Consider the following 15,034-nt stretch of genomic DNA (forward strand, 5'->3'; position numbering starts at 1 on the left):
CCACGCCTGGCTAGTTTTGTATTTTTAGTAGAGACAGGGTTTCTCCATGTTGAGGCTAGTCTCGAACTCCTGACCTCAGGTGATTTGCCCACCTCGGCCTCCCAAAGTGCTGGGATTACAGGCGTGAGCCACGGTGCCTGGCCAACCCCTTCTATTTCTTTTTTTTTTTTTTTTTTTTTGAGACGGAGTCTCGCTCTGTCGCCCAGGCTGGAGTGCAGTGGCCGGATCTCAGCTCACTGCAAGCTCCGCCTCCCGGGTTTACGCCATTCTCCTGCCTCAGCCTCCCGAGTAGCTGGGACTACAGGCGCCCGCCACCTCGCCCAGCTAGTTTTTTGTATTTTTTAGTAGAGACGGGGTTTCGCCGTGTCAGCCAGGATGGTCTTGATCTCCTGACCTGGTGATCCGCCCGTCTCGGCCTCCCAAAGTGCTGGGATTACAGGCTTGAGCCACCGCGCCCGGCCTAACCCCTTCTATTTCTATTCAACCTTTTTTTTTCTGCAAACTTGTTCCCATAAACAACTATGGAAACCACTACAAATGGAGAGTACTATAAAATTAATTATGAGGTAACATACAGTGTTCAAAACATCCTTTAACAGTCCCTCAACTGATTCTCACCTTTTCAAGTACACAGGTGAGGGATGGCTATCCCATTTCACAAAAGATGAAATTAACTCAAAATCCAAATATGAATTGTTCAAGACTGCACTGCTTATGAATTGGATATAAAAGAAACGATTAGAATGACACCCATATCTTCCATTACACCTCTACTTAAAACAGAGACAGAATGTCCCCTCACAGCTCCAAATCCAAAAAGCCATACTCTCACATTCTAGCCGTGTGACAGAGAGTAAATCACCTGATTACTGGAACCAATCTCCTTATACAAGTTAAGAGGATGAAGACACTACTAGATACCTTACTTAATTGCTATAAAAATTAGATATGTGGGCCGGGCGCGGTGGCTTCCGCCTGTAATCCCAGCACTTTGGGAGGCCGAGACGGGCGGATCACGAGGTCAGGAGATCGAGACCATTCTGGCTAACATGGTGAAACCCCGTCTCTACTAAAAATACAAAAAAATTAGCCAGGCATAGTGGCAGGAGCCTGTAGTCCCAGCTACTCGGGAGGCTGAGGCAGAAGAATGGCGTGAACCCAGGAGGCGGAGCTTGCAGTGAGCCGAGATGGCGCCACCGCACTCTAGCCTGGGCGACTGAGCAAGACTCTGTCTCAAAAAAAAAAAAAAATTAGATACGTGAAAATTGTTCTGATACACAAACGGTAGTTACTATTATTTCTGCAAATGATGTGTAAATAAGAACTGCACTAACCCCAACAGAGTATAAATAGCAAGGGACCCTACATTCTTCTAAAGCAAGTAACAGAGAGTATTCCTTTCATTGCAGAAATGAGATGACCAAAGTTGATTTCGCCCAGAAACAGTGCTTCCTTAATAATTAATTCTGAAACAAAACAAAACAAAAATAACCAACAAGAAAGTGAAACTGTCATACATTACTGGTGGAAATGCAAAATGATATGGTATAGCCATTTTGGAAAATACTTTGGCAGTTTCTAAAAAAGTTAAGTATAGGTCGGGCGTGGTGGCTCACACCGTTAATCCCAGCACTTTTGGAGGCCAAGGTGGGTGGATCACCTGAGGTCAGGAGTTCGAGACCAGTCTGACCAATATGGTGAAACCCCATCTCTACTAAAAATACAAAAATTAGCCACAGGTGGTGGTGCACACCTGTAATCCCAGCTACTCAGTAGGCTGAGGCAGGAGAATTTGCTCAGGAGGCAGAGGTTGCCGTGAGCCATGCCACTGCATTCCAGCCTAAGTGACAGAGCAAGACTCCATCTTAAAAAAAAAAAAAAAGTTAAATATGAAATTACCATAGAACCCAGCAATCCCATGCCTAGGTATTTATCCAAGAGAGATAAAAACATATGTCCACATGCAGAACTGTGTATGAATATTTAAAGCTTTATTCATAATCATCAAAATGGGAAAAAATTCAAATGTCCATAACATAATGTGACTCAGCAATAAAAAGGAATAAACTACAGATACATGACACAACGTGGATGAATCTCAAAAGCATTATGGTAAGTGAAACACATCAGACACAAAGGTTACATACTGTATGATTCTATGTATATGACATTACAGAAAAGAAAAAGTAGAGAAACAAGCAAACAAAAACCCCCAAAAAACTATGAGTGACAAAATCCAGTATAAACTAGTAGCTTCCAAGGACTAGGTAAGAAGAGGTGTGAGAAAACTTATGGAAAGAATGAAAATTATCTCTCTCTGGATTGATTATCACAACTGCATACTAATAAAACTAATAGAACTATGCCCTGAGAAAGAGCAAGTTTTTTTCTCTACCCAGTGACAAAAAAAAAAAAAAAAAAGTAAATTTGATTGTATATAAATTACACTCAGCCACTCACAGTGGCATATGCCTGAATCCCAGTACTTTGCAAGATCGAGGCAGGAGGTTTGCTTGGGCCAGGAGTTCGAGACCAGCCTGGGCAACATAGTAAGACCCTGTCACAAACAAAAAATTTAAAAAGAATTTCAAGTTATTGTGAGACTCTGCCAAGACAGAAGCATCAAGAAAAAGAGATAAATAAATAAATCATACAAAATTAATATTTTTCACTGTATCTAGTTTTATACAATAAATTTTTTCCTAAAAATACATACAAAATGGCCAGATGCGGTGGCTCACGCCTGTAATCCCAGCACTTTGGGAGGCCGAGGAAGGCGGATCACGAGGTCAGGAGTTCAAGACCAGCCTGGCCAATGTGGCTAAACTCCGTCTCTACTAAAAACACAAAAATTAGCCAGACGTGGTGGCGGGCGCCTCAAGTCCCAGCTATTCGGGAGGCTGAGGCAGGAGAATCGCTTAAACCCAGGAGGTGGATGTTGCAGTGAGCTGAGATCAAGCCACTGCACTCCAGCCTGGGTGACAGAGGGAGACTCCGTCTCAAAAAAAAAAAAAAAAAAGAAAGAAATTTAGAGATATATATTTTGATATGTGTGTATATGTACGTGTGTGTATGTATTTCCTAGCTCTGTCCATTAAGAGGTTCTAAAAAACAATACTCCAGGCCGGGCGCGGTGGCTCAAACCTGTAATCCCAGCACTTTGGGAGGCCGAGGTGGGTGGATCACGAGGTCAGGAGATCGAGACTATCCTGGCTAACATGGTGAAACCCCGTCTCTACTAAAAATACAAAAAAAAACTAGCCGGGCGTGGTGGCGGGCGCCTGTAGTCTCAGCTACTTGGGAAGGCTGAGGCGGGAGAATGGCGTGAACCCGGGAGGCGGAGCTTGCAGTGAGCCGAGATCACGCCACTGCACTCCAGCCTGGGAGACACAGCGAGACTCCGTCTCAAAAAAAAAAAAAAACAATACTCCAATAGCAATGAGCACACACAGCACCCAAATTTTGATTTCTAAATAATTTTCTCCACTGAAAGGAATTAGGAGAGAAACAGTTTGGAGAAATGGCCGATTCCAAGAAGAGGGTAAGAAGAGCAGAAGCTAAGCCTACAACACCTTTTTCGTGTGTCAAAAAAAGCAGTTAAAAAATGTGGAAACGTGTCAAAACGACACAAAAGCCAGCTTGAAGGGGATCTCACTGGCCAAATCTGAACAATGTGAACACAACAAATAATGACAGTAACAGATTATTAAAATAAGAATCCATAAATCCATATTAATATATATAAAGATAAGAAAATGTTCTGCAGAAGAATATTAACTAATAAGTAAGGAAGGATTGATAGAAACAACAACAAAAATTAGCTGACATGTGTCTATAATCCCAGCTACTGCCTCATAAGGTGGCTCCCGCCTGTGATCCCAGTACTTTTGGAGCTTGAGGTAGGAGAATAACTTGAGCCCAGGAGTTTGAGATCAGCCTGGGCAACAAAGTGAGACCCATCTCTACAAAATAAAAAATTAAATAAAATTTTATAATTAGGTCAGGCACAGTGGCTCATGCCTGTAATCCCAGCACTTTGTGAGGCTGACGCAGGCAAATCACCTGAGGTCAGGAGTTCCAGACTAGCCTGGCCAACATGGTGAAACCCCATCTCTACTAAAAATACTAAAAATTAGCCGGGTGTGGTGGTACATGCCTGTAATCCAAGCTACTAGGGAGGCTGCAGCAATAGAATCGCTTGAACCTGAGAGGCAGAGGTTGCAGTGAACTGTGATTGTGCCACTGTACTCCAGCCTGGGTGACAGAGTGAAACTCCGTCTCAAAAAAAAAAACCAAACAGGCCGGGCGCGGTGGCTCACACCTATAATCCCAGCACTTTGGGAGGCTGAGGCGGGCAGATCACGAGGTCAGGAGATCGAGACCGTCCTGGCTAACATGGTGAAACCCCATCTTTACTAAAAATACAAAAAATTAGCCGGGCGCGGTAGCGCGCGCCTGTAGTCCCAGCTACTTGGGAGGCTGAGGCAGGAGAATAACTTTAATCTGGGAGGTGGAGGTTGCAGTGAGCCGAGATAGTGCCACTGCACTACAGCCTGGGTGACAGAGCGAGACTCCGTCTCAAAAAAAAAACAAAAACAAAAACCAAACAAACAAACAAAAAAAACTTTATGTTTAGTAGAGCATGGTGGCACGTACCTCTGGTCCCATCTACTTGGGAGGCTGAGGCAGAAGGATCCTTGAATATGTTTGTTTTTCTAAAGCACCTTGTAGTATTATATTTATAGATGTCATATATTTAAGGGCTGGCCGGCCGCAGTGGCTCACGCCTGTAATTCAAACACTTTGGGAAGCTGAGGCAGGCACATCACAAGGTCAGGAAATCAAGACCATCCTGGCCAACACAGTGAAACCCGTCTCTACTAAAAATACAAAAATTAGCTGAGTGTGGTGGCACATGTCTGTAATCCCAGGTACTGAGGAGGCTGCAGGAGGAGAATCACTTAAACCAGGGAGGCGGAGGTTGTAGTGAGCCGAGATCACACCACTGCACTCCAGCCTGGTGACAGAGTGAGACTCCGTCTCAAAAAAAAAAAAAAAAAAAAAAAAAAGAAGGGCTAAGAATATAGCTTCAATTACTTAGCCAGACCAACTTAACAAGGGAAAATTAATGGGGAGCTTAATTTAAGCAATTGGCTGGGGAATGCAAGAGCTAAAACCATCACCTCTCCCGGTACTTTTCCCTCACCATTCTGAATTTCCCTCATCTCAGCTACTTCTACCTTTAGTCCCAGACATAAAGATAGTTTAGCTCTAGGGATATAAGGCCAAAATGAATAAATCTGTGTTGTTTAAAAGTCTGTTCTCATGTGGCTTTGAAAAATTAAAAGCAGGCATGACCTCTGCATGGAGATGGCTAAATTAACAAAGAAATAAGGGAAACATTTGTAAGAGAGGAAAAGGTCAAAGTAGTGTATCAAGGGAGCTGTGCTATGCCTGATATTAACATTTCACTGGAGCTGCTACAGAGGTCAGATTACATATTTGTCACCATCAGCTAATTTGATTGAAAGGTCTAGCCAACTCCAAAGCTATAAATTCAGACAGAAGGAAACCAAGCTCTGGGTTGTTCTGAATTTGTATTTCGATTTCTGCATTTAATTACAACACAAAATAGGAGGGTAAAATCAAATCTTAAAGAGCCACATTGCAAAGTAAAGCTTCATTGCATAGTCTATACTATATTTGATGATCCATATTTGACAGCTCCTCATCGAGCCATGCAAAATTAGCATGGACATTTCTTGGGCTTTTGATGTTCACTGCCATCATCTGCTTCACTGCTAAGATCAGGAAACATATGGGATGAATTGTTTAAGACTGCTGAGAGTTTCTGTTGCCTTTTTAAATTCATCTCTAAGGCCAAATTAGGATACCCCTGAACAAGGTCTCGTATAGCTGTCTTTAAATCATATCCCACTTATTTGGACTTTCTTTGAGACAGAGTCTTGCTCTGTCGCCCAGGCTGGAGTGTAGTGGCACGATCTTGGCTCACTATAACCTCTGCCTCCCAGGTTCAAGTGATTCTCCCACCTCAGCCTCCCAAGTAGCTGGGATTACACGCATGCGCCACCATGGCTGGCTAATTTTGTATTTTTATTTTTATTTTTTATTTTTTTATTTTTTTTTTTGACGGAGTCTCGCTCTGTCGCCCAGGCTGGAGTGCCGGACTGGAGTGCAGTGGCCGGATCTCAGCTCACTGCAAGCTCCGCCTCCCGGGTTTACGCCATTCTCCTGCCTCAGCCTCCCGAGGAGCTGGGACTACAGGCGCCCACCACCTCGCCCGGCTAGTTTTTTTATTTTTTAGTAGGGACGGGGTTTCTCCGTGTTAGCCAGGATGGTCTCGATCTCCTGACCTCGTGATCCGCCCGTCTCGGCCTCCCAAAGTGCTGGGATTACAGGCTTGAGCCACCGCGCCCGGCCAGAATTTTGTATTTTTATTAGAGACAGGGTTTCTCCATGTTGGTCAGGCTGGTCTCCAGCTCCCGACCTCAGCTGATCCGCCATCCTCAGCCTCCCAAAGTGCTTGAATTACAGACGTGAGCCATCGCACCCAACCTGGACTTTTTTAAAATAAGAGTTGTGGCCGGGCGCGGTGGCTCAAGCCTGTAATCCCAGCACTTTGGGAGGCCGAGACGGGCGGATCATGAGGTCAGGAGATCGAGACCATCCTGGCTAATACGGTGAAACCCCGTCTCTACTAAAAAATACAAAAAACTAGCCGGGCGAAGTGGCGGGTGCCTGTAGTCCCAGCTACTCGGGAGGCTGAGGCAGGAGAATGGAGTGAACCCGAGAGGAGGAGCTTGCAGTGAGCTGAGATCCGGCCACTGCACTCCAGCCTGGGTGACAGAGCAAGACTCCGTCTCAAAAAAAAAAAAAAAAAAGAGTTGTTAAGGAAAGAAAGTTGAAGAAAGATTATGGGAAATCAATTATCTTCAGGAAGCTCTGGGCTCCTCTAGAACACATGTCTAAAAACCCCTAGTCTAGCAAAAAGAAGCCATGAGATAGAGGGTTTAAAAAAAAAGTGGGTTTTTAACTGGGTGTGGTGGCTCACGCCTGTAATCCCAGCACTTTGGGAGGCAGAGGCAGGTAGATCACAAGGTCAGGAGTTCAAGACCAGCCTGGCCAAGATGGTGAAACCTCATCTTTACTAAAAATGCAAAAATTAGCCAGGCATGGTGGCGGGCGCCTGTAGTCCCAGTTGCTCGAGAGGCTGAGGCAGAGAACTGCTTGAACCCGGGAGGTGGAGGTTTCAGTGAGCAGAGATCACACCACTGTACTCAGCCTGGGAAACAGAGACTGTCTCAAAAAAAAAAAAAAAAAGGGTTTTTGGACACTCAATGTATAATGAATGAACTTGACACCAAGATTAAACTAGTTAGGAAGAGTGAATCTACTACTTATTAACTGTGTGATCTTGGACAATTAAATTCTCTCTTATTTCTTTTTCATTTTTATTTTTTTTCTGAGATGGAGTCTCGCTCTGTCGCCCAGGATTTATCAGTAAAACAGAGATACTCTCTTCTAAGTTTGATCTATAATTAAATGAGATGATTGATATACATAAAAAATGCCCAGCAGAAAATCTAGCTAAGACTTTTTCCTAAAAGAATTCAACTATACTTAAAGTCATACTCAGCTGACATATCTGCTTATTGACTCATTTCAAAAGTTCAAGTTATGGTACCCCAGCCCCTAAAATTTCAGATAGCCTCAGGGCCCTCAAGGGGCCAGAGACAGAAACCAGAGACAGAAGCAAAAAGCTACTTAACCAGCCTTAATAAAATCCAGAAACAGGGTCTGTCACATGTACAAACACTAGTCCATGTCACACATGTAAACTATTAGTACAGCATTATGAGATCCCTTCCTTGGTAATCTTACCAAAGCGTAAACAATAACTAGAGTGATTCTTCCTCATTAGCCTCCAAGCTTTCAGGAATTTGAAGTAAATCTTTACAAAAGAATGGTCACTTTCTATGAGATTCAAAACAATACTCTAAAACTAAGGAATGAGAACAAAACTGGCAGGTGAGAAACCTTACTTCCCCACCTCTTCCTCCTATTTTCATTACCCTGGAAGAGGTGTGAACTTAGTGAATTAACTCACCTTGATCTCAGTGCTGCACTCATTCATTAAGCACTATCATTTAAATCATTCTTCCTGCCTAAAAGTCTAGACTCACATAACCTATACAACATTTAACACTTGAGAACAAGCTTAAAGTCAATCTCTCTGCTTATCTGCTTATTATTATTTTTTCTTTCTAGACGGAATTTCACTCTTTTGCCCAGGCTGGAATGAAGTGGCGTGATCTCAGCTCACTGTAACTTTCCGCCCCCTGGGTTCAAGCGATTCTCCTGCCTCAGCCTCCTGAGTAGCTGGGATGATAGGCACCCGCCACCACACCTGGCTAATTTTTGTATTTTTAGAAGAGACGAGGTTTTGCCATGTTGGCCAGGCTGGCCTCGAACTCCTGACCTGAGGTGATCCACCCGCCTTAGCCTCCCAAAGTGCTGGGGTTACAGGTGTGAGCCACTGCGCCTGGCCATCATTATTTTTTATTATTTTGAGACAGGGTCTCTCTCTGTCACCCAGGCTGGAGTGCAGTGGCACTATCACTGCAGCTTCCACTACTTGGGCTCAAGTGATCCTCCCACCTCAGCCTTCTGAGTAACTGGGACTACAGCTGAGTGGCACCACCATCACTGCCGACCTCTCTGCTGTCTGAATCTGTATATAAGAAAACTAGGCCGGGGTGGGCGCGGTGGCTCACGCCTGTACTCCCAGCACTTTGGGAGGGCGAGGAAGGTGGATCACCTGAGGTCAGGAGTTCAAGACCAGACTGGCCAACACGGTGAAATCCCATCTCCACTAAAAATACAAAAATTAGGCCGGGCGCAGTGGCTCACACTTGTAAACCTAGCACTTTGGGAGGCTGAGGCAGGCAGATCACAAGGTCAGGAGACCGAGACCACAGTGAAACCCTGTCTCTACTAAAAATACAAAAAATTAGCTGGGCGTGATGGCGGGTGCCTGTAGTCCCAGCTACTTGGAAGAGGCTGAGGCAGGAGAATGGCATGAACCCAGGAAGTGGAGCTTGCAGTGAGCCTAGATCATGCCACTGCACTCCAGCTTGGGCGACAAAGCGAAACTCCATCTCAAAAAAAAAAAAAAACACTTCAAAAATTAGCCAGGCGTGGTGGCACACACCTGTAAACCCAGCGACTTGGGAAGCTGAGGCAGGAGAATCTCTAGAACCTGGGAGGCGGCGGTTGCAGTGAGCCGAGATTGCGCCACTGCACTCCAGCCTGGGAAACAAAAGGAAAACTCCATCTCAAAAAAAAAAAAAAGAAAGTTAACTAGGCCAGGCGCGGTGGCTCATGCCTATAATCCCAGCATGCTGGGAGGCCGAGGCACGTGGATCACTTGAGCCCAGGAGTTCTAGACCAGCCTGGGCAACATGAAGAAACCCTGCCTCTACCAAAAATGCAAAAGTTGGTCTCATAACCTGGTCTCAAAATTAATATATAAACAAAAATTTTAAAACTACAATAAGATAAAAAGAAAACTAACTGGTTCCAAACTAGGATAAACTTACTCAAAAGTCAAAAAAGGACTGGACTCAATGGCTCACGTCTGCAATCCCAGCATTTTGGAAGGCCAAGGCAGAAGAATCGTTGGAACCCAGTAATTAGAGACCAGCATGGGAAATACAGCAAGATCCTGTCTCTATAAAAAAATAAAAATAAGCTGGGTGTGGTAGTTCACGCCTGTAATCCCAGCACTTTGGGAGGCCAAGGTGGACAGATCACGAGGTCAAGTGATCGAGACCAGCCTGGCCAACATGGTGAAACCCCATGTCTACTAAAAATACAAAAATTAGCTGGGCATGGTGGCATACGCCTGTAGTCCCAGCTACTCAGGAGGCTAAGGCAGGAGAATCGCTTGAACCTGTGAGGCAGAGTTTGTAGTGAGCCCAGATCACACCACTGCACTCCAGCCTAGCAACAAGAGTGAAACCCTGTCTCCAAAAAAAAAATATATATATATATATATATATATACACACACACAAACATACACACATACATACACGCTTCAAACACAGTCATGGTCCCAGCAGGAAACATGGCATACTCCAGTAAGGTTAATTCAAGGAGGGTTTTATAATGGAACTAGAAAAATATGTGAGCAGGGTTCAAGATAATCACAAGGGATAGCTGTAATACCCTGGGACTAATGAGAGCATCTCTAGATCTCTAGGCCCAACGAACAAAGGGAACAAAAACTTTCCAAACCTACATGGACAGCGTCACATACAGAGGACCACATTCTTTTTTTTTTTTTTGGAGACAGGGTTTCGCTCTTGTCACCCAGGCTGGAGTGCAATGGCGCAAAATCTGCTCACCGTAACCTCCGCCTCCCAGGTTCAAGCAATTCTCCTGCCTCAGCCTCCTGAGTAGCTGGGACTACAGGCATGCGCCACCATGCCCAGCTAATTTTGTATTTTTAGTAGAGACGTGGTTTCTCCAATTTGGTCAGGCTGGTCTTAAACTACCGACCTCAGGTGATCTGCCCAACTCGGCCTCCCAAAGTGCTGGGATTACAGGCATGAGCCACCGAACCCGGCCGAGAGGACCACATTTAGAGGAGTAGTGACCTTCAATCTAGGGACAGAGTCAGCTAAGGGCAACACCCACAAGACCGGGGCAGGAAAATAAATGTCATAACCTCAAAGGGGAAGGAAGCTCATTGATGTAGTCCATGTAGGTAAGTCAGCTTCCCAGGGCACGCGATAGGGTGAGAAAGGATGTAAAGTAGACCTAGAAAAGCAAACGAAATGTACCTACTCAACGTCAGACAAGTCTTTCTGGTGCACTTGCCGATCTCTTCTGTAATCCTAATGGATAAGTGCCAGATAAGGAAAGGGAAATGTAACCGAGTTTTTCACTAGTAAATATGGTCATTTACCATTCCACTTGTAACTGTAACTGTTTAGACTTTCTTGAAGGTCCAATACACCTTTCTCAACACTAGTGAACTTCCTACTTACCTTGCTAGGCAAAATAAAATTACAAAAATGCAAACATTGTCATAACACTCAAGGAGTTTATATTTCAGAAGCTTATATTCTTAGATAACTAAGAAGGCAGAATGAGGTACATGCCACAGAGAGAAGGAAAGGCCTGTGGTACTGTGAAAAGTTCTGGAACAGGCTTCTTTGCCATCTGGCCCCTGTCAGGAACAACTCCAGCCAGAATTCACTATTAACAAGGTATACAAGTTTCAATCAGGTTCCCTGTAGGTCCAGATCTGATGAACTACTCAACAAGCCCTCAACTACCTTCAGCCAGTAGAGTTCACCCTTCCTCCTCCTGGGAAAAGCCTCCCTTCTCCTTTAAAGCTTGGTTCAAATGTCACCCCCGAAGCTGGACCTTACCTGGACTCTCAAGGAACAATTAGTTATGTCTCCTCTGCCTTCCCAAAGGCCTTATGCTTAAAGCACTTAAAGCATTTTATCATTACCTGTTGACTTGTGCAGGGCCCTCCTAGACTGAGACCTTAAGTCAGATGGTATACCCTCAGCCACTAACAACCACCAGAACAGAATGTGTCAAGCACAGTTTTAAGTAATTTACATATATTAACATATATTAAGCATCATAATAAACCTGCAAATGGGGTAGAAATTTTATCTCCGTTTTTCAGATGAGGAAAATGACGTGCACAAGAAGGTTAAATAATGAGCCTAAAGTCTCAAAACTTGTTAGGATTGGTCCCCAGGATTTTAACCTCAACACAACTCTAGAATTAAATTTCAAAAGTTTAGAATTTCAATTTTAACCATTACATTTTATTTTATTTTTTTTGAGACAGAGTCTCGCTGCGTTACCCAGGCTGGAGTGCAGTGGCGTGATCTCGGTGCACTGCAACCTCCGCAGTTTCTTTCAAGCAATTCTCCTGCCTCAGCCTCCCAAGTAGCTGGGACTACAGGAACACGCCACCACGCCTGGCTAATTTTTTTGTATTTCTAGTAGAGATGGGGTTTCACAATGTTGGCCAGCCTGGTCTTGAACTCCTGACCTCATGATCCACCTACCTCAGCCTCCCAAAGTGCTGGGATTGCAGGCATGAGCCACCATGGCCGGGGGTTTTTGTTTTTTGTTTTTGAGATGGAGTTTTGCTCTTGTTGCCCAGGCTGGAGTGCAATGGTGGGATCTCAGCTCACGGCCACCTCTGCCTCCTGGCTTCAAGCTATTCTCCTACCTCAGCTTCCTGAGTAGCTGGTACTACAGGCCCCTGCCACCACAGCCAGCTTCCTTTTGTATTTGTAGTAGAGATGGGATTTCACCATGTTGGCCAGGCTGGTCTCAAACTCCTAACCTCAGACAATCTGCCCACCTCAGCCTTCCAAATGCTGGGATTACAGGCGTGAGTCACCGTGCCCAGCCATTACATTTTACTTCTACCAAATAAGCTAGATTTTCATCAGAGCAATAAACCTAATGGATTGAGAAGGTACTACTACAAGATCAATGATCTCCACCCCAAGAGGTATTGTTAAATTTCACCACTGGGTGTGGAAAGACAATATTGGAACTGCAACTTTCATTTAGTTTAGCTCATCCTTCTGTAAAATGTCTATTTTTGTATGTTATAAAACATACCTAGGACGGGCATGGTGGCTCACGCCTGTAGTCCCAGCTACTTGGGAGGCTGAGACAGAAGAATAGCTTGAACCCAGGAGGCGGAGGTTGCAGTGAGCCGAGATCACGTCCCTGCACTCCAGTCTGGGCCATAGAGCAAGATTCCGTCTCAAAAAAAAAAAAAAAAAAAGTCCTTTCATTTTACAGAGACACTGCACCTTTGCAGGCCTAGAAGTGTAATCACTGTCTGCCTCTTTAGTTGGAAATTTCATGAGGAATGGATCAAACCATCAAAAGCAGTAACTGTAAGCTGGGTGTATCTACTTTTTCTATCTTCAATCCAACATTTAATGGATGCAAAAAAAAAAAAAAAGGCTTAAAGCCTCCCTTTCACGTGTTTAAGGACATCAGCTCTGAGACTAGTACTCAGAGTACCTTCTGTTACTCAGTTTCATCCTCTGCAAAATGGGCATCCTCAAATAATGTCTTACTTAGGATGTCACCAAGATTAAACAATAAAAAAACATGCAAAATATGTTTATCTGTTTCCTCATTTACTATGTCTCTCCCCTCTCCTAACTAAACTCAAAACCCCAGTTCAGTCTATCTTGTTTATTGTTGTATTCCCAGGGCCTGGAATGGTATTTTTAAACTTACTATAATAGATGATTTAATAAATATTAAGTGAATAGAATGCAAAATGGTGCTCAAAAAAATGTTGGCTATTATAATTACAGTAATGACAAACAATTAAAATTTTATTGTTCTTATTCAGAGAAGCCACCTTTCCCCCAAGGATCTCACACATCGAGGAACACTAAATAAATGCTGGAATGGCTAAATGGAAGAATAACAATTAGATCATGGAACAGGACTAACAGACAACAAAATAAAATCTTAAATACACGGCTGGAGCCTAATTTCGGACTTCTCCGAGTGCGGTGCACACTGGATCAGATTAATAAAAGATGATTACAATAATGACAGTTTTCACAATTGTGCGTGCGCCAGGGTCGGTGTCAAGCGTTTTACTGGCCTCACGAAACCCAAGAACCCTGGGGGAGGGAGGCAACCCGCTCCACACTCCCATTTTGCAGATGGGGGAACTGAGGCACTGGGAGAGAGAGCCAAGGTCACTACCTGTAAATAGGGAAGCCTGGATGTAAACCCAGGCAGCCAACCCCTGAGCCTGCGCTCAAACAGGCCCTCTGAGGGGCCATTCTCGTCTACTCCAACCCTCAACAACGGGCGGGTGTAGTATTTCCCTCAAGAGCCGGACTTCGCGGCCCCAGCGCCGGGAGAACAAAATGATTCTGGTCTGCAGGCAAGTCCCATGGACGCCGGCCCGGCCTAGGCTCCGAGGCCGAGGGCCCCAGTTTCCCTCACACCGTGAACCCCGAGCTCTTCGGGCGGCGCAGGAAGCGACGGGGTGGCCTCAGGAACCCGAGAAGGCCCGCCCCGTTGCATGACCTTGGATCCGCCGCCCCGCTTCAGGCCTCAGTTTCCACTCCCGGCCTCGCGCCCGAGGCACTCGGAATCACCGCGCTTCTGGAGCCGCAGGCCCTCACACGCCCCCCTCGGCCGCCCGCATTCACGCCCCACTTACGCTGGAAGGCGGCCGCTCCAGGGACGCCTACCATCGCCGAGTGCCGCCACCGCGCGCCGCCCGCCTCGACCCGCGACACGGGTCCCTTGCAGGCACCGCCCGCCTCGACCCGCGGCCGGGGTCCCTCGCAGGCGTCGCCGCGAGATCTGCAGCCGCCGAGCTAACCAGACACTACCACCGCTGCTGTCGCCGCCGCCGCCGCCGTTAGGCCGCGCGCCGCCCCGCCCCCGACTGGCCCCGCCCCGCCCCGCCCGCCGGGCACGCCCCCGCCGCGCGCTCTCGCCGCCAGGCCAACGCACGCGGAAGCCCGGCCCTAAGACCAGCTCCCATTAAGCCCCGCCCCCTAACCTGACCCGCCCCTTCCGCGGGAACCGACCGCCGAATCCCGACGCAGCCTGCTTCTCAGACCTGCCCCCTCGGCGCCACGCGCGCCCGTCACGCGCACGGCCCACTTTCTAGCTCCAGGCTTCCCGGTGTGGGCAGGGTAGCGGCCCAGGCTCGGGGGCGGAGTCCTAGAGGGAGGGATTACAATGAGTGGCAACGTCTCACCTGAGTTCTCCAGGTACAGGCCTGATGGCTTTTGCGCATGCCTTTGAGAGAGCCAAAGTGTTTTTGGCCTAAAGTGTTCTAAGTGCCTAAAATTTCATCATCATAATATTAATAACTGTTGGCCGGGCGCGGTGGCCCACGCCTGTTATCCTAGCATTTTGGGAGGCTAAGAAAGGAGAATCACTTGAGCTCGGGAATTTGAGACTAGCGT

The 15,034-nt window shown here is 46.0% G+C and overlaps 1 protein-coding gene across 6 annotated transcripts in view; it reads right to left on the bottom strand.

The window, feature by feature from the left end:
- LOC105496219 (CBFA2/RUNX1 partner transcriptional co-repressor 2) overlaps positions 1-14,479 on the bottom strand; it is a 163,747-nt gene extending 149,268 nt beyond the window's left edge. For 2 of the 6 annotated variants that reach the window (XM_011766408.3, XM_011766407.3), the window contains exon 1: positions 14,275-14,441. In XM_011766408.3, the coding sequence (XP_011764710.1) occupies positions 14,275-14,308 (34 nt within the window). In that variant the 5' untranslated portion in view covers positions 14,309-14,441. Of the gene's footprint in view, positions 1-14,274 lie in introns of all 6 variants that reach the window. The other 4 variants (XM_011766410.3, XM_071079502.1, XM_011766411.3 and 1 more) reach the window with 4 other exon arrangements.
- Positions 14,480-15,034: the final 555 nt, after the last annotated feature.

Source organism: Macaca nemestrina, chromosome 15 (genome assembly GCF_043159975.1).
Source record: "Macaca nemestrina isolate mMacNem1 chromosome 15, mMacNem.hap1, whole genome shotgun sequence".
Taxonomy (NCBI): Eukaryota; Metazoa; Chordata; class Mammalia; order Primates; family Cercopithecidae; genus Macaca; species Macaca nemestrina.